An 18,490-nucleotide genomic window follows, 5' to 3' on the forward strand; every position below is an offset into this window, starting at 1 on the left:
TAGTGGACATAGATATGTATAAAATTAGTAGTAAATAAATTGTACCTTAAAATAAGTCATTTAAGATGTTTGGCACTTTTTAGACTAGGGATATCAATCCTTTCCTTCTGGCCAAGTTCTATTTTGTGGTAACATATTCAATCACTTTAAATCACTCGTGATTTCTATTAGATACTATTTTCTTCACTTCCTGGGTTATGCTACAGTTAAACAAATCTAATCATTTAATAGATCCTGATTCTACAATCAGGGCTGCAGGACAGATGGTTATACTCTCATGGATCTGATTACAAGATCAGGTCCTAAAACTAAATGCTCCAAGGCGGGAATGATGCCTTTAATTGTGTTAGGCGCTATACACACTGATATAGGCATTGATCCTGATTGGGGCCTCTGGGTCATTGTATTAATATAAATATTATGTTAAAATCAACAACTTGAATTCATTAGTTTGGTTGTTGTGTTTTCTTGCAGGCAAAAATTCACGTGAGCGCTCAACAGAAGTTGCGGTATGGCTGGTTGGCTTATATGCTGGGAGAGAGATCTACTAAAAAGTTCAATAAATACAGCAAAATCTTTACTGTGGATGGCAACTTATCTTCTGGGAAGGGCAAACTTGCACAACAAATAGCAGAAAAGCTAGGTATGGCTGATTCTTTTTCTGTCCTCTATAATATTTTATGGAACATAACACATTATTGCAATCCTTGTACAAGCAAAGGCACTGATTCATCAAGTATCAGTGGTTTGGGGTGGCTTGAATAGTTCTTTGCTGCCACAGTTAATATAGTGGTTTGACTGGCAATGAGAATACCAAATATATGGCAAACTGGGATTTCTGGATGTCACATTTTCCAAATGTGTGGGCAGTTCTAGGGGTGTTGGTGGAAGAAATCCTGGCCCTAAGGAAGTCAGTGGGAATTTTCTCAGTAGGTTGTCTTGGGTTACACTGCAGTAAGAATGTTCTCTCAGCAATAGAGTGGGGTTATAAGAACGGTGGACAGGGAAAGGGCTGCTCAGAACAACAGCTTAGAGGCCACTTTTGAAGAAGGAAGAAGAAACTGAAAGATGTATTCATTGGAGAACATTGTGTAGTAATATTTTGCTCAGAACTTGTGGAGATGAGTTATGTTTGCATGCCTGTAAATAAAATAATTTCACTTTAAACTACAGTTTTAAAAATAACTAAAATGAATAGGAAATGTCCAGTTTAAACTAAAGCAAACAATTTTATGATCTTGATTCCTCTTTGTCTCAGGTATGCAGTATTTCCCAGAAGCAGATGTGCATTATTTGGACAGGGTCACAGGAGATGGAACACTACTGGATGAGAAATTTAATGGCCATTGTAGTCTAGAGAAATTTTACAATGATCCTAAATGTCCTGATGGAAATTCATATCGCCTACAAGCCTGGTTGTACAGTAACCGTGTTTTGCAGTATTCCGACGCACTGGAGCTCCTCCTGTCTACAGGTTAAGTTTCATTTCTAAATTAATTGGTGAATTTGGATTCTAGAGTTATTAAAATGATTAAGCTGCCTTTAACCGTTTAGCTGCCTCCCATAGCTGTATTTTAAAATATAAAATCTCATTATTCCATTAGTTTTTTGAATAGTCCTTTTTATAAAGTAGTGTTTAAAAATGAGAAACCGTCTGAATTATTAAAAAACAAAATAGCAGTTCTATTCAGAATATAAACTATGCTATTTTTCATTATGCCTGTCTAAAAGGCATCACACTGTGATGATGAGCTTCATTAGCTCTTTCAGGGGGAGAGCAGAGTTAGGTTGGTAATCTGTCAGGTCAGCTTGGCAGAATTTTCCAGAGGAAACTGCACTTAGACCTGTTAATGTGGCTTTTTGAATATAATCATTAAGGTGGCACAGTTAAAATCAAAGCCCAAAAATACATAACTGAAATTGTACAGCCATCTTTCAGGATAAAAATACGCTTTGCCTTGTAAGGGTCCATACCTGTGGCCACTCTGTGACTAAGCAGAATTGATCTGGAAGCTTGGGGGGGGGGGAAAAGTGGTTTTTCTAACATTCAGTCTTGCAAGCTTGACCTGGAATCTGAAAGGTAAGCTGTGGTGTTTCTGGCTCACACATCACCAAGAATACAGATTCTGTGATGACGTGTAAGCCAGAAAAAAAATCTGTCTCCCTCTTCGATAGCTGTATCAGATTTGCCTCAATAACAGAGATAAAAATTAACAATCTTATTCTAATCACTGTAAAGTAAGCAAATGAGAGGAACAGGTTGGTTAGGTAAGAAGTTGCTATTTCCATAGCCACTTTTGTACCCTAACTATACTTTTAAGGTTCCAGCAGCAGCATTAACTCAGCCATCTTGCACCTGCTATGTTTTTTACATGTATTTCTAGGGTAGCCCTCACTGTAGTATCTGAGTGTATTTTAAACACGAGAGCTCTTTCCTATAAGGAGGAACAATAATATCCTTGCCTTCACATTAACAAACTAGATTTCAGATGGGGTCTCCTCATGATGTATTGCTTATTGCATCATTGGAAGGTATTTGGATATCATGGTGATAGGTGTGCTATAAAAACCTGAATAGAATTGATCAATTGGTAAGTTCAGTAGTGCTAGAGATGTATGTTCGTTTGAACGTATGTCTGATATTATGTTGAGGGGTGAAATCTTTACTCTTTTGGTACGTTAACTTGCCCAGAGAAGAGTGTGTTCCAAGATTATGTAATTATAAGAGCCTGACTGTTGCTTATTATCTAATAGCTATGACTTGAGATGTTGTTGCAGCATAGTTTTATTGAGCCTTTCATGATTAGAACCTGTTTGTAATCATAGGACAAGGTGTAGTGATGGAACGCTCCGTCTACAGCGACTTTGTGTTCATGGAGGCGATGTTTCAACAAGGCTATATCCACAAAAGATGTAAGTCCCTATCTGCAAAAAGAAACTTAATTTGTAACACTGTCTGAGGAATATGATGGCCATGTAAACAGATGGAAAGGCAGCAAGTCTGAATCCTTAATGTCTGAAGGTGTCATTTAGCCAGTGGGCCATGCTACTGACCTGTGCACCAAGGAACTCTCTAGCTGCAGGATTCCAGTCCCTTTTCTTCAGTGCTTCAGTTTTATTTCTTTAACATTAAAGTTGTTGAACACAAGTTCCTCCTATCAATTGTGTTCTTTTCCCTGATTCGGGAACATCTGCAGAAGCACTCCTGGTCCTTGCAACTCTCCCCCTAATTGCGCTCTTGCTGCCTCTGAGGACCAGGTGATCTTCAAGCTATTACCTGATCTCTGGCCACATAGCGCCAGCTGGGAGACAGCTGATTAGGGCTCGGCCCAATTCCATTTAAAGGGCAAGCCATCTTGTGATGGGGTTTAACAGTATTCTTAACAAATCAAACAAAGTTGCTTCTACGGTCTTTTTAATGATTACCCAGGCCTCTTAATCTGTGGTGTGATGTTCTACATTTCCTTTCACACTTCTTATCACAACATATGAGTATATATAGGGGACAGTTCTCCTATGGTTATCCCCTTAGTCTTGCCTGGATTCAGTGATACCATAATTTTTTGTTCTTTCATGAAATCATAATCTATTGCTATGGAAATAGTCCCTGAGTAAAACTGCAAGGGAAAGGGGGCAGATTAGGAGGAAGAGCTAACTTGATGATCAGCAGGCAGGAGAAAGATACAATACAATATTATTAAATCCACACTGTCACACAGCTGGGAATAAAACTCAGGAGTGGAGTTCCTGGCTCCCAGCTCTGTGCTCGGTGCACTTGACCATGATGCATCTGGTGCCTGCCTTCCCTGCCCCTGGTGGAATTATTGAGATGCTTCAACTCAGAAGTTGAACTAACAACAAGAATTTTTGCTATAAGATGGGGATTTATCAGTTGGAAGGGATAGAGGAGGAGAAAGACCTGAATGTATTGGTTGATCAGAGGATGACTATGAGCTGCCAGTGTGATTCAGCTGTGAAAAAGGCTAATGCAGTACTAGGATGTATCAGGCCAGTAGCGACAGGGAAGTATTAGAATCATTATACAAGGCACTGGCGAGACTTCATCTGGAATATTGTGTCTAAGAAAGATGAATTCAAACTGGAACAGGTGCAGAGAAGGGCTATTAGGATGATCGGAGGACTGGAAAACCTGCCTTATTAGAGGAGACTTAAAGAGCTTGGTTTTTTTAGCCTAACCAAACGAAGGCTGAGGGGAGATATGATTGCTCTCTGTAAATACATCAGAGGGATAAATACTAGGGAGGGGGAGGAGTTATTTAAGTTAAGCACCAATGTGGACACAAGAATAAATGGTTATAAACTGGACTTCAACAAGTTTAGTCTTGAAATTAGATGGTTTCTAACCATCAGAGGATTGAAGTTCTGGAACAGCCTTCCAAGGGGAGCAGTGAGGGCAAAAAACCTAACTGGTGTCAAGACTGAGCTTGATAAGTTTATGGAGGGGATGGTAAGATGAGACTGCGTACATGCTCATCGTAGGCAATCTGTGATTGCTAGCAGCAAATATCTCCAGCGGCCGATGATGGGACATTAGATGGGGAGGGGTCTTGAGTTACTACAGATAATTCTTTCCCAGATGTGTGTCTGGTGGGTTTTGCCCACATGCTCAGGGTCTATCTGATTGCCATGTTTTGGGTTGGGAAGGAATTTTCCCTGGGTCAGACTGGCAGAGACCCTGAGGGGTTTTCGCCTTCCTATGGAGCATGGGTCACTTGGAGGTTTAAACTAATGTAAATAGTGGATTCTGTCACTTGAAGTCTTCAGTAACTCAGCCAGAGGTTAGGGTGATGTCATGCTAGGAGTCTACTACAGGCCACCTAACCAGGTGGAAGAGGTGGATGAGGCTTTTTTTAAACAACTAACAAAATCATCCAAAGCCCAAGATTTGGTGGTGATGGGGGACTTCAACTATCCGGATATATGTTGGGAAAATAACACAGCGGGGCACAGACTATCCAACAAATTCTTGGACTGCATTGCAGACAACTTTTTATTTCAGAAGGTTGAAAAAGCTACTAGGGGGGAAGCTGTTCTAGACTTGATTTTGACAAATAGGGAGGAACTCGTTGAGAATTTGAAAGTAGAAGGCAGCTTGGGTGAAAGTGATCATGAAATCATAGAGTTTGCAATTCTAAGGAAGGGTAGAAGGGAGAACAGCAAAATAGAGACAATGGATTTCAGGAAGGCGGATTTTGGTAAGCTCAGAGAGCTGATAGGTAAGGTCCCATGGGAATCAAGACTGAGGGGAAAAACAACTGAGGAGAGTTGGCAGTTTTTCAAAGGGACGCTATTAAGGGCCCAAAAGCAAGCTATTCCGCTGGTTAGGAAAGATAGAAAATGTTGCAAAAGACCACCTTGGCTTAACCACGAGATCTTGCATGATCTAAAAAATAAAAAGGAGTCATACAAAAAATGGAAACTAGGACAGATTACAAAGGATGAATATAGGCAAACAACACAGGAATGCAGGGGCAAGATTAGAAAGGCAAAGGCACAAAATGAGCTCAAACTAACTACGGGAATAAAGGGGAACAAGAAGACTTTTTATCAATACATTAGAAGCAAGAGGAAGACCAAAGACAGGGTAGGCCCACTGCTTAGTGAAGAGGGAGAAACAGTAACAGGAAACTTGGAAATGGCAGAGATGCTTAATGACTTCTTTGTTTCGGTCTTCACCGAGAAGTCTGAAGGAATGCCTAACATAGTGAATGCTAATGGGAAGGGGGTAGGTTTAGCAGATAAAATAAAAGAACAAGTTAAAAATCACTTAGAAAAGTTAGATGCCTGCAAGTCACCAGGGCCTGATGAAATGCATCCTAGAATACTCAAGGAGCTAATAGAGGAGGTATCTGAGCCTCTAGCTATTATCTTTGGAAAATCATGGGAGACGGGAGAGATTCCAGAAGACTGGAAAAGGGCAAATTTAGTGCCCATCTATAAAAAGGGAAATAAAAACAACCCAGGAAACTACAGACCAGTTAGTTTAACTTCTGTGCCAGGGAAGATAATGGAGCAAGTAATTAAGTAAATCATCTGCAAACACTTGGAAGGTGGTAAGGTGATAGGGAACAGCCAGCATGGATTTGTAAAGAACAAATCATGTCAAACCAATCTGATAGCTTTCTTTGATAGGATAACGAGCCTTGTGGATAAGGGTGAAGCTGTGGATGTGGTATACCTAGAGTTTAGTAAGGCATTTGATACGGTCTCGCATGATATTCTTATCGACAAACTAGGCAAATACAATTTAGATGGGGCTACTAGAAGGTGGGTGCATAACTGGCTGGATAACCGTATTCAGAGAGTTGTTATTAATGGTTCCCAATCCTGCTGGAAAGGCATAACGAGTGGGGTTCCGCAGGGGTCTGTTTTGGGACCGGCTCTGTTCAATATCTTCATTAACGACTTAGATATTGGCATAGAAAGTACGCTTATTAAGTTTGCGGATGATACCAAACTGGGAGGGATTGCAACTGCTTTGGAGGACAGGGTCATAATTCAAAATGATCTGGACAAATTGGAGAAATGGTCTGAGTTAAACAGGATGAAGTTTAACAAAGACAAATGCAAAGTGCTCCACTTAGGAAGAAAAAATCAGTTTCACAAATACAGAATGGGAAGAGACTGTCTAGGAAGGAGTACGGCAGAAAGGGATCTAGGGGTTATAGTGGACCACAAGCTAAATATGAGTCAACAGTGTGATGCTGTTGCAAAAAAAGCAAACATGATTCTGGGATGTATTAACAGGTGTGTTGTGAGCAAGACACGAGAAGTCATTCTTCCGCTCTACTCTGCTCTGGTTAGGCCTCAGCTGGAGTATTGTGTCCAGTTCTGGGCACCGCATTTCAAGAAAGATGTGGAGAAATTGGAAAGGGTCCAGAGAAGAGCAACAAGAATGATTAAAGGTCTTGAGAACATGACCTATGAAGGAAGGCTGAAAGAATTGGGTTTGTTTAGTTTGGAAAAGAGAAGACTGAGAGGGGACATGATAGCAGTTTTCAGGTATCTAAAAGGGTGTCATAAGGAGGAGGGAGAAAACTTGTTCACCTTAGCCTCTGAGGATAGAACAAGAAGCAATGGGCTTAAACTGCAGCAAGGGAGGTCTAGGTTGGACATTAGGAAAAAGTTCCTAACTGTCAGGGTGGTTAAACACTGGAATAAATTGCCTAGGGAGGTTGTGGAATCTCCATCTCTGGAGATATTTAAGAGTAGGTTAGATAAATGTCTATCAGGGATGGTCTAGGCAGTATTTGGTCCTGCCATGCGGGCAGGGGACTGGACTCGATGACCTCTCGAGATCCCTTCCAGTCCTAGAATCTGTGAATCTATTACAGGAGTGGCTGGGTGGGTGAGGTTCCGTGGCCTGCAATGTGCAGGAGGACAGACTAGATGACCTTGATTGTCCCTTCCGGTTTTAAAGTTTGAGTCTATGAGAAGTGAGACAGCTTCTTGAGCCAAGCAGGAGTATTTCATACCAGCTGAGAATGGTCCTTAGAAGCTTCAAGGGGGAGCTCATGGGCTACTGAAAGATTCAGAAGTCTGTAGAAATGACTCTGAAATGAAGCGTAAAACCTTCCCCCAAATCAGTTCTTATTGCATGGTTGTTTTTGTCAAGTACAGGTAGATAAGCCAGTTTGGAGTTTGTTTCTGAGGTGCTGTTTCAGAACAGTTAAACATTTTTCAGAAAGTGAAAACCCCTTGTCTGTCTTACCCTGTATGTTTCAAATGTCTTGTCTGATTCATGTTGGATTTAGTTAAAAACAAAATCACCTGTTGCAAGAGACCACTGTCGCATTATGGGGTGCAGTCCAGACCAGTGGAGAGTTGTCACCTCTTACCTGTAATGCTGAGTGCCTCACAGTGTTTTGCTATCATAGTTCCCATGCGTGCAGGTCACACCCCAAAGTATCTGTGTACTAGACCAGAGGCTCTCAAACGGGGAGGCACGGAATGTATTCTGGCACACGTACGTGTGTGTGTGTGTGTGAGAAGCTGGGCGGGGGGGGGGGGGGGGAGGGAGACTTACTGTGCATGTTTCACCCACAGCAATGAGAAACTCTTCAGGTTTGAGGGAGACAAGGCATCCATCTTAGACCCTGGCAGCTGTTCAATATGCTGCCCTTACTTCTGTGCTGCTGCTGGTGGCTGCACTGCCTTCAGAGCCGGGTGCCTGGCCAGCAGCAGCCGCTCTCTGGCCGCCCACCTCTGAAGGCAGCACAAGAGTAAGCGTTGCGTTGCAATGCCATGACCCCTCCCACAATAGGCTTGCAATCCCCTTTTTGGTCAGGACCCCCAGTTTGAGAAACGCTGCTCTGTATACTTAAATGGCTCTCTTTGAATCAATGCCTTACTGTTTTTAATATTTAGTGAGAGTTGAAGGACCCATCTTTCTCAGCTTGTAAGAGCTATATTTTCTTGTATCTGTCTAGTGATGGATGCCAACGATGGCTTCTGTCCTTGTTTATATCACCAAAAGTTCAATGATTTTGTTTCAAGAGGCATGATAATACTCGGGGTGCTTTTCCCTTCCTGTGAGTGTCCTATCCCCCTGCTGATCTCCATGTAAATGCAGCTTCCATTGTTTCTGTTCACACCTAGCTTAATTTACAAAGCTGTGACATTCCCTCCTGTCTGGGTGGGAATTGTTCCTTCCTTTCTTCAACCGCATGCTTTAAAACATAATATTAATGAGTATCCATAATTCCTTCTGTAGTGTTAATGTATACATTTCACAGTGATATTAATCACCAGTGTGGCATTACCTTTGAGAGAAGACCTCACTCTGTACACTTACATTACCGTAATGTTGTATGCAATCAGTTGATTCAGTTGCTTACCACTTGAGGTTCAGCCCCCAGTCTTTATAGACCAGCAAACCGTTGAAATGAATTCTTTGAGACCAAGCTTCTCTCTCCTGCTGGGTGTAGATGCCATGTTGTCTTCTCCCACACTTGCTAGTGTGAGGTTTGCCTCCATCCCTCATTAGCTTGATGTCTGTTTGCTGCTTATATGTAAAATTGAGGAAAACACACATTCCTTTGAGCATGGCTACACTTGCAGATGTAGAGCGCTGAGAGTTAAACCATCCCTCGGAGAGTGCAGTAGGGAAAGCGCTGCAGTGTGTCCACACTGTCAGATTCAAGCGCACTGGCATGGCCACATTAGCAGCTCTTGCAATGCCACAGAGAGCAGTGCATTGTGGTAGCTATCCCAGCACGCAAGGGGCTGCAACGTGCTTTTCAAATGGGGGGGTGAGGTGGGGTGTGACAGGGAGTGTTGGTATGTGTGGGCAGAGAGAGTGGGTTTTGGGGGGGCTGAGAGCATGTCAGCATGCTGTCCTGTAAGTTCAGACAGCAGCAGACCTCCCTCCCCCCCACCTCTCTTTCTCTCACTCACAGCAAGCAACATTCCACACTAATGGTTGCTTTGTCTTGGAGCAGATAAGCAGCCGGCTGTCAAATGGAGCTTTCAAAGGGCATATCCAAAACAATGACGAGTGGTCACTTGACTTAAGGGGATTATGGGACGTTTCCTGAGGCCGATTGCAGTAATGCAACACCTTGTTCACACTGACGCTGGGGCGTTTCAGCCGAGGCGCAGCAAGCGTTATGCTTCTCATGGAGGTGGATTACCAGGAGCGCTCCAACTGCAGAGTCCAGGCACTCTAAGTGCCTTGCCAGTGTGGACGGGTCGTGAGTTAGGGTGCCCGGGACTGCTTTAATGCGCTCTAACTTGCAAGTGTAGCCAAGCCCATAGCTTAGGATTGACCCGTTTAACAACTCACCTTACATACCTGGCTTAAAAATATTTTAGTTAACATTCCTGCATGTGTCCATATCTCTTTATACCCACCACATACATACATGATACAAAGTGATACCTCACAAGGCATATTGTGTAAAAAGATTATTACAATAGCGTGTAAGGTGTGAATACGGGGTGCTTAGTGTCACAACCACAGAGGAGAAATTTCACGCAGAATGGATTTGTTTGGAGGAATTTTGTGGAGAAAGGTGTGTGTCAAAATAAGGCTTATAATAGAAAGTTAGTCACAACCTACTGTGGTGTTCATGCAAACAGCTCAGGAACCTTAGAACAATAACATCTTGTTTAGGAGGAACACACCCTTGTGCATAAATCTTCTTTTATAGGAAGCAACTAATCTGTTATGAAACATCCAGCAATAGTGATATCCTCAAACAACATATACTGTACTAACCATAAATATGGACATCCCAGTAAAGACAGTGACAGTGTTTTATCAGTGGTGCTAAAGATCATTTTATAAATCTGGAAATCTCTCCAACTATTTGGATTAGAACACAATAAAATATATGTAGCCAAATTCACCCTTAATTTCCCCTGACTTCATTGGAAACGCACTAAAGATAAATTTAACAGAGGCATTCTACGCTACAGTTGAAAAAGCTACTACAGAAGAAAAGATTTTCATAGAAATCTGTTCATGGATGGTTATTTCTGGTTGTGCTCAGAGACCTCGGTCATGGTTTGAGTGAAGGGGGAGGGTCCCAGAGCCCAGACTCCAGCCCGAGCCTGAACATCTACACTACAGTTAAACAGTGCTGTAGCCTGAGCCCCCCAAGCCTGCGTCAGCTGACCCAGGCCAGCCGCGGGTGTTTAATTGCAGTGTAGACATACCCAGAGGGTCTTTCTTTACTGGAAGCTGAATCTGGGTTTTAACTAGTCATCCTCCACTCCACCATCCACGCAGAAAAAACAGGTTTGGAGGTGCTTTAAGCCCAGGCTAATTTACTTGACTGAAGCTGTGCATTAGAGCCCAGGTTCCACTTCAACTCTGGCTGGAATCCACCAATTTTGCTGTGGATGCAGGCAAGTGTAGATAGTTCTCCCATGCCTTCCCACAATTCTTTGCAAGGTACAGAGAGATTTTCCCACAATTGCCTGGGAAAGAACCCTAAAGCTGCTTTGCACAATGAACCCTGGGCTATGCTCCCAGACCTGCACGGGCAAGTGTAGAAACTCTGAGGGTACCGTATGGCTTTGTGGGAATGCTTACACCTGGATTAAGCTAGCTCAGGTGCTTAGACCTGGTGGTGATTACCCAGGTTAACTTCTTTCCTGATGAGAGAGCACAGAGCTGTTGGGAAAGTAGCAGTAGAGCAGCGGTTCTCAACCCACGGCCCGTGGACTGCATGCTGCCCGATTAGCTCAAAGCTGCAGACCAGCTCAGCTGTGTGCTGAAGGCCGGCCCGTATGCCGGGGTCCTAGAGGTTCCCTTCTGCCTGGCGCAGAGTGGACCAGGCTGCCCCAGCACAGCTGGGTCGGGGTCTGGGCAGCCGCCCAGCCCCACAAACTCCAGGATCTGGGGCAGCCGGCCGGCCCTGCCGCCCAGGTAACACATTGTGGGTTGCATATGCAGCCAATAATGTGTAATAAGTTGAGAACCACTGCAGTAGAGTCTGGGGGCTCCACAGACTGTAGTGGGAGGGAGCACTAGGCTCACAGCTCAGTGCACTCAGATGCTGGGCACCCCAACAATATTTCCCTTCCTCCGAGACGTCCCTTTCTGATGTGTGTGTATTGTGGGAGCACAGATGTGCCTCTCACGCTTCCCCTCAGATTTCTTTAAGACGGGATAGGATGGGTTTTTTGTGAAGTGACATGACGTGGTTATTCCTTCTTTTCTTCCCTAGACTCATGAGAACCCATGATTCTCTCTAGAACCCCCTTTGCCCCGCTGCCATGTTCTCAGTGGGTGCAGCTCTCCTCATACTGTGGCTATTGGAAGTAGCAGCCTGCTGCCTTCAGGCAGTGTCTACAGCTGCCTCTGCCCGTGCTCTCTGCTGTTTCTATAAGAACCTACCTGTGCAGGTTGGGGGAAGGGTCACTTTTCTGCAAGTTCATGAAAGGAGGGAGGGTTGGAGGCAAAAGGGCTAATGCAAAATAATTAAAGGGAACTGGGATTTGTGGCTTGTTAGGCTGAGACTCTTCCTGTTAATAACAGTGACCTCAGTGAATCTGGCAACATTTAAGTCAGAAGTAAACTACCCTATAATGTAATAGTGGCATATGAAAGACTAATATTTGTTGCTTATTTTCTATTTCTATAAGGCTCTTTCAGCTTTAAATTTGCTAAATCCCCTTGCCTGGGGGAAAAACCCAATCTGAACTGTGTATTCCGGCTGAAATCTTTGCAGGGAGATAAGACTTCATAAACACTTCTGCTGAGCAGACAGACTTCTCTGAAAATGAAATGCAGTTACAAATGCTGACAGAATCGTTTCAAGAGGCTGTATTGATCATTTACCTGGTGGGTGGGATGATGGTGATCAAAATTAAACTGTTTCTTTTCTGTTGTTTGTTCTTGAGCTTCATTACATACATAGAAAGACGTAACCGTCTGTGTTCTCCAATTAAGGAATTCCCTACTCTTGTTTTGTTTTTTTCAGGTGTTGATCATTATAATGAAGTCAAGGGCATCAGTATCTGTGAATTCCTGCCACCTCATTTGGCGATCTATATTGACGTACCAGTCTCAGAGATACAGAAAAGGATCCAAGAGAAAGGAAAGGTAATTCTAACTGTTAGCTTGCTTTTTTGTGTTAAAATGTCGTGATCAGGGCCTTGTGCATGAATCATGCAGCTGTGGAACTTGCTGCAGAGTCTGTCCCTCTGCTGCAGAATTGTGCTCCAGAATCTCAAGTTTCATTTTTTTTTTTTTTATTTTTTTTTTAAAATTGTGTTTCATCCTTTTGTGAAGAAAACCTTCAGAAATGTTCGGAGTCCCATCAGTGAGGTTCTGTCTTCCTGGGCATGCACTTAGCCTGACATGTCAGCTCTGACTATCTCCACGGGACACTACTGCTGCCACAGAAAGTTGACTGACTGTTAAAATGTGTGCATTGCAAACTCTTTTGGCTGGAATATTCCAAGGAGCCCAGGGGAATTAGATGCCTGACTTCTATTGGAAATCCTGGCCTTCACTGCTAATCATTTTAGTACAAACATCCTGCTCTGACTGGGCTTATCCCAAAAGTCTTAGCAGCCTCTCCACTCAACTGCAGCCTCCCCTTCTGGCAACCCTTAGCGTGCAGTTATATATCGTCAGCATGTGGTCAGTGTAAAACGAACGGAACTTGGTATTCAGATAAATAACATGAAGGCTACTGTACTGATTGCTATTAACTTTCATCTTTGATTCAGTAAAAATCTTTTTTTATATTTAAATGAAATTGCCATAGAGGTTTCCACATGCTGCAGAAACCAGAGGCTGGTTCTTAAGTCCAGCTCATTGCAGAGTACACAGAGACTTGGCTATTACACCTCTACCCCAATATATCGCGACCCGATATAACACGAATTTGGATATAACGCGGTAAAGCAGTGCTCCGGGGGGGTGGAGCTGCGCACTCCGGTGGATCAAAGCAAGTTCGGTATAATGCGGTTTCACCTATAACGCGGTAAGATTTTTTTGGCTCCTGAGGACAGCGTTACATCGAGGTAGAGGTGTATTTCAATTATTCATTGTAACAGAGAAATGATTTCACTTCCTAGTCTGAAATTTTGGTTCCTGAACTCTCCTGAAACTGGGATATTCTATGAAACTCAAGGGTGTTCTCCCTTTTCTTTTCAAAGTCTTCTAAAAGTAGAATAGTTTTGTGGGAGAAGAGAGAGAATCTGCCTTTTGTTAACGTATGGTACTGAAAGAAGAATAACAGTTTTCTTGAATGCGTTGACTGTATTGCGTATTCTGTAGCAACATGTTTTAAAATTACCCCTCTAATGGTTCTAGTAAATTGGGTCAGTAACACAGTCTGAGAGCAGGAGAGCTGTGGAGTGTTTTCATTTAACAGATAATCTGAACTAGTTTTCCTTCCCGCTCCCTCCCCAGTGGTATCAGGCCATGTATCAGTAACTGCTCCCAGATGTGCTACAAGAGCCAAATGATGTTTACCCTGCACCTTGTTCAAAGGAAATTGGATCTGAGTGAGGAATTTAACCATGAGAAGTCTAATTAATAATAATAAAAAAAAAAAGCCTTTTATTCAGATATCTACAAACATTTGACCACATCTGTTTTCCAAAGCCCTTTGTGTGTATGTTAGAATATCTGAGAGGGCAGCTTTGGTGACAGACTTGGAAATTGCTGTGCTCGTGTCAAAGCAAAGTTGACCATTGTCCAGGAAAGGTGTATATGTAGTGGGGGAAAAAAACCAAAAAAAGCATAGGCAGTTTTCTGTAACTTCACCGTGATAACATTCTGCTAAGATAGGTTTGTCACTGGCCTGAGTTGCTTTGTATATCACAGTCTTGCACTTCTTTAATATAATAAAATGCCTGACAGATATTCAAACCATGACTGAACGTTACCCTTTTGTTTAAAAAACAGGATCTTACTTTATGCAACAGTAATAATGGGCTGTTTCTTAACTAGAGGAGAGCTACTCTGTTTAAATTAAGCTGCTTGTTTGAATGATACCTTATGAAGCCCCATGAGAGGTTTCTAATTTTTACCTCCCTCTGCTTATCTTGGGGAAAATAGAACTGGTCTCCTTGACCTTGCAGTCCTTCTTATTCTGGCACAAACTGCTCCTACAATAACATTTCTCAGGGGTCGAGGCCTTGAAGGGTGAATGTATTTATTAATACATCCTTGTTTGTTAGCAGCAGCCCCTGGATCTCTTCTGTCTGTTTACATTAATGGCTTGTAGTTGGCATTGACTGAACAGTAATTAGAGGCTTGGAATAGAAAAGTACCTCTGTGTGCTCAACTAACTGAGGAGCCTGATTCCCCAAGGCGCTGCACGCGATCTCTGACATGCAGGTGAGGGCATTCTGTACCTCACAGGCAGGATCAGGCTGCAAATGGGTAGGGAAAGAGCAGAACAGATCTGCTCTTAAGGGAAGCAGGAAATCGTGATGAACCATGCACTCAGGAAATGTGATGAAAGAGCTATATAGAGTAACTGATGCTTGCCGTTGATGGGTAACCCCTTGACAGTAGATTTGCAGTCCACTTAACTTATAAGGAAAAGTTCTTCAGCTTTGTATTGAGTGCACTGATGCTCATCTGTCTGCCTAAAAATTAGGGAGGATTATATTTGGGGTGCACGCTGTAATCACGCACGTCCTAATCAGTCCTCAAGAGAAGAAATGATGGTTAGTTGGCACATTCTGATTAACTTGCTGAAAGGGTCGATGTGGGCAATCTTTTTTAAACCAGCTGACTATACATAACTTCCTTAAATGTGCAGGTGAGTAGGATTAGTCATCTGTTTGGAAATTAATCTGTCTGGAGCCTGTTATTGGTTGGTAACTCTGTGTAAGCTTAGAAAAACTGAGATTCTTCCACCTTTCATCTCAGCCTGGTAGAGAAGTGTCTCTTTGTGCATTCTTCAGCAGTACTTGCCTTTTTCTGTCTTTCCAGACTCTCTTCTGTACCGAGAATCCTATTAATCCGTATCGTTATTAAAAGAATTGCAAAACAAATACACTCAGCTTTATGGAGAACATACAGAAAAGTACAGTGAAAAGCTATGATTCTACAGCAGCTGCAGCTTATTCCCTTTGCCACATATGTAGTGTTCGATATGTTAATACAATATTCTGTAATCCCAAATACTCCATATGTTACTCGTAATTTTGAAGTCTTCATAAATGCATGTGGATGTAAATGACTGTTTGGCTGTTTAATGCAGGAGCTGTGCTTCAACAGATGGTGTGGGAGCCGTGGCTTCTACTTGGGATCTCTGGCATCTGTACCAGTGTAAAAAGAAAACAAACACCCACGTTTCACAGCGTTTTGTTTTCTTTGTGTTTAGCCCCATGAGAAAAAGGTGTCTCCTGCCTACCTCCAGAGCATTGAAGATGTCTACAAGAAATCTTTCCTGCCAGAGATCAGGTTAGCAGCTAAAGCCATTTTGTGTGACAAATATTTATGCAAAACTATTTGTGCATGTAGAGCTAGAATCGCCACACGTACACTTGATTCAAACTGTTTGTATATAAAAATCCTCCTTGTGTTTTGTTACCATATTTAACTCTGGATGTAGTAAGTTATGCACCTACACAGTTGGGTCCCTATGCTAGTGCTGAAATTTACCCTTTGAAATTATTCACTGCAGTTACCCTTCGTGTCAAGGAACCCTGGCTACCAACATCATAGAATCGTAGGACTGGAAGGGACCTCGAGAGGCCATCTAGTCCAGCCCCTTACACTCGTGGCAGGCCTAAATATTAACTACATCACCCCGACAGGTGTTTGTCGAACCTGCTCTTAAAAATCTCTAATAATGGAGATTCCACAACCTCTCTAGGCAATTTATTCCAGTACTTAACTACCCTGACAGATAGGAAGTTTTTCCTAATGTCCAACTGCCCTTGCTGCAATTTAAGCCCATTGCTTCTTGTCCTATTCTCATAGGTTAAGGAGAACAATTTCCCCCCCTCTTCCTTGTAACGACAACAGTTTTCAAGTACATAAAAGGTTATTTCCCCTCTCAGTCTTCTCTTCTCCAGATTAAACAAACCCAATTTTTTCAGTCTTCCTTCATAGGTCATGTTTTCTAGACCTTTAATCAAGCTTCTCTGGACTATCTCCAGTTTGTCCACATCTTTTCTGAAATGTGGCACCCAGAACTGGACACAATACTCCAGTTGAGGCCTAATCAGCACGGAGTAGAGCAGAAGAATTACTTCTTGTATCTTGCTTACAGCACTCCTGCTAATACATCCCAGAATGATGTTTGCTTTTTTGCAACAGTGTTACATTGTTGACTCATATTGTGAGCCACTATGACCCCCAGATCCCTTTCTGCAGTACTCCTTCCGAGGCAGTCATTTCCATTTTGTATGTGTGCAACTGATTGATTGTTCCTTCTTAAGTGGCGTACTTTCATTTGTCCTTATTGAATTTCATCCTGTTTATTTCAGACCATTTCTCCATTTTGTCCAGATCATTTTGAATTTTAATCTTTTATCCTCCAAAGCACTTGCAGCCCCACCCAGCTTGGTATCATCCACAAACTTTTTAACTGTGTTCTTTATGCCATTATCTAAATCATTGATGACTATATTGAACAGAATCTGACCCAGAACTGATCCCTGTGGGACCCCACTCGATATGCCCTTCCAGCATGACTGTGAACCACTGATAACTAATTTCTTGGAGCAGTTTTCCAACCAGTTATGCACCCACCTTTTAGTAGCTTCATCTAGGTTATGTTCTCCTAGTTTGTTTATGAGAAGGTCACGTCAGACAGTATCAGTAGCCTTACTAAAGTCAAGATATACCAAATCTACCACTTCCCTCCATCCACATGACTTGTTACCACGTGACCTGTCAAAGAAAGCTATTAGGTTGGTTTGACATGATTTGTTCTTGACAAATCCGTGCTGACTGTTACTTATCACCTTATTATCTTTTAGGTGTTTGCAAATTGATTGCTTAATTTTTTTTGCTCCATTACCATTCCGGGTACAGAGTTTAAGCTGACTGGTCTGTAATTCCCGGGTTGTCCTTATTTCTCTTTTATAGATAGACTATATTTGCCCTTTTCCAGTCCTCTGGAATCTCTCCCGTCTTCCATGATTTTTAGAAGATAATCGCTAATGGCTCAGGTATCTCCTAAGTCAGCTCTTTGAGTATTCTAGGATGTATTTCATCAGGCCCTGGTGATTTGAAGACATCTAACTTGTCTAAGTAATTTTTAACTTGTTCTTTCCCTATTTCAGCCTCTGATCCTATCTCATTTTCACTGGCATTCACTATGTTAGACGTCCAATTGCTACTAACCTTTTTGGTGAAAACTGAAACAAAAATGTCAGTTAGCACTTCCGCCATTTCCACATTTTCTGTTACTGTTTTTCCCCCCCTCAGTGAGTAACAGGGCTATGCTGTCCTTGGTCTACCTCTTGCTTCTATTGCATTTGTAGAATGTTTTCTTGTTACCATTTGTCTCTAGCTAGTTTAATCTCATTTTGTGCCTTGGTCTTTCTAATTTTGTCCCTACATACTTGTGCTATTTGTTTATATTCATCCTTTGTAATTTGACCTAGTTTCCTCTTTTTGTAGGACTCTTTTCTGAGTTTCAGATTGTTGAAGATCTCATGGTCTCTTGCCATACTTCCGATCTTTCCTACTCAGTGGGATAGTTCACTCTTGTGCCCTTAATAATGTGTCTTTGAAAAACTACCAACTCTCTCTTGAACTGTTTTTCCCCTTAGACTTGCTTCAATGGGCTTAAGAAAGATGAAAGATTTTATTTGAACTTTTAGGTTCCACTGGCTTTCTAAAAGCATAAATTTATTTTTGGGGGGCAGAGTAGTTGCTAATGGTCACTTGGATTGTAACTCAACTGGATTTCAAGACTGAACTCAAATTCCTATGTGGTAGCAGCATTGAATATATTACAAGGTTTATGGATCCAAGTCCATAATTCAGTGCTTTTCGTCTTAGTATCTCAGAGCACATTATAAACAGCCTCAC

General features: G+C 42.2%; 1 protein-coding gene across 1 annotated transcript in view; it reads left to right on the plus strand.

The window, feature by feature from the left end:
• The window catches only part of NDUFA10 (NADH:ubiquinone oxidoreductase subunit A10), a 64,806-nt gene that overhangs the window by 5,822 nt on the left and 40,494 nt on the right, over positions 1-18,490 (plus strand). Inside the window, exons 2-6 of the mRNA XM_065413309.1 lie at positions 475-643; positions 1,259-1,474; positions 2,827-2,913; positions 12,453-12,574; positions 15,825-15,904. Of these exons, the coding sequence (XP_065269381.1) occupies positions 475-643; positions 1,259-1,474; positions 2,827-2,913; positions 12,453-12,574; positions 15,825-15,904 (674 nt within the window). The remainder of the gene's footprint in view (positions 1-474; positions 644-1,258; positions 1,475-2,826; positions 2,914-12,452; positions 12,575-15,824; positions 15,905-18,490) is intronic.

Source organism: Emys orbicularis, chromosome 11 (assembly GCF_028017835.1).
Source record: "Emys orbicularis isolate rEmyOrb1 chromosome 11, rEmyOrb1.hap1, whole genome shotgun sequence".
Lineage (NCBI taxonomy): Eukaryota > Metazoa > Chordata > Testudines > Emydidae > Emys > Emys orbicularis.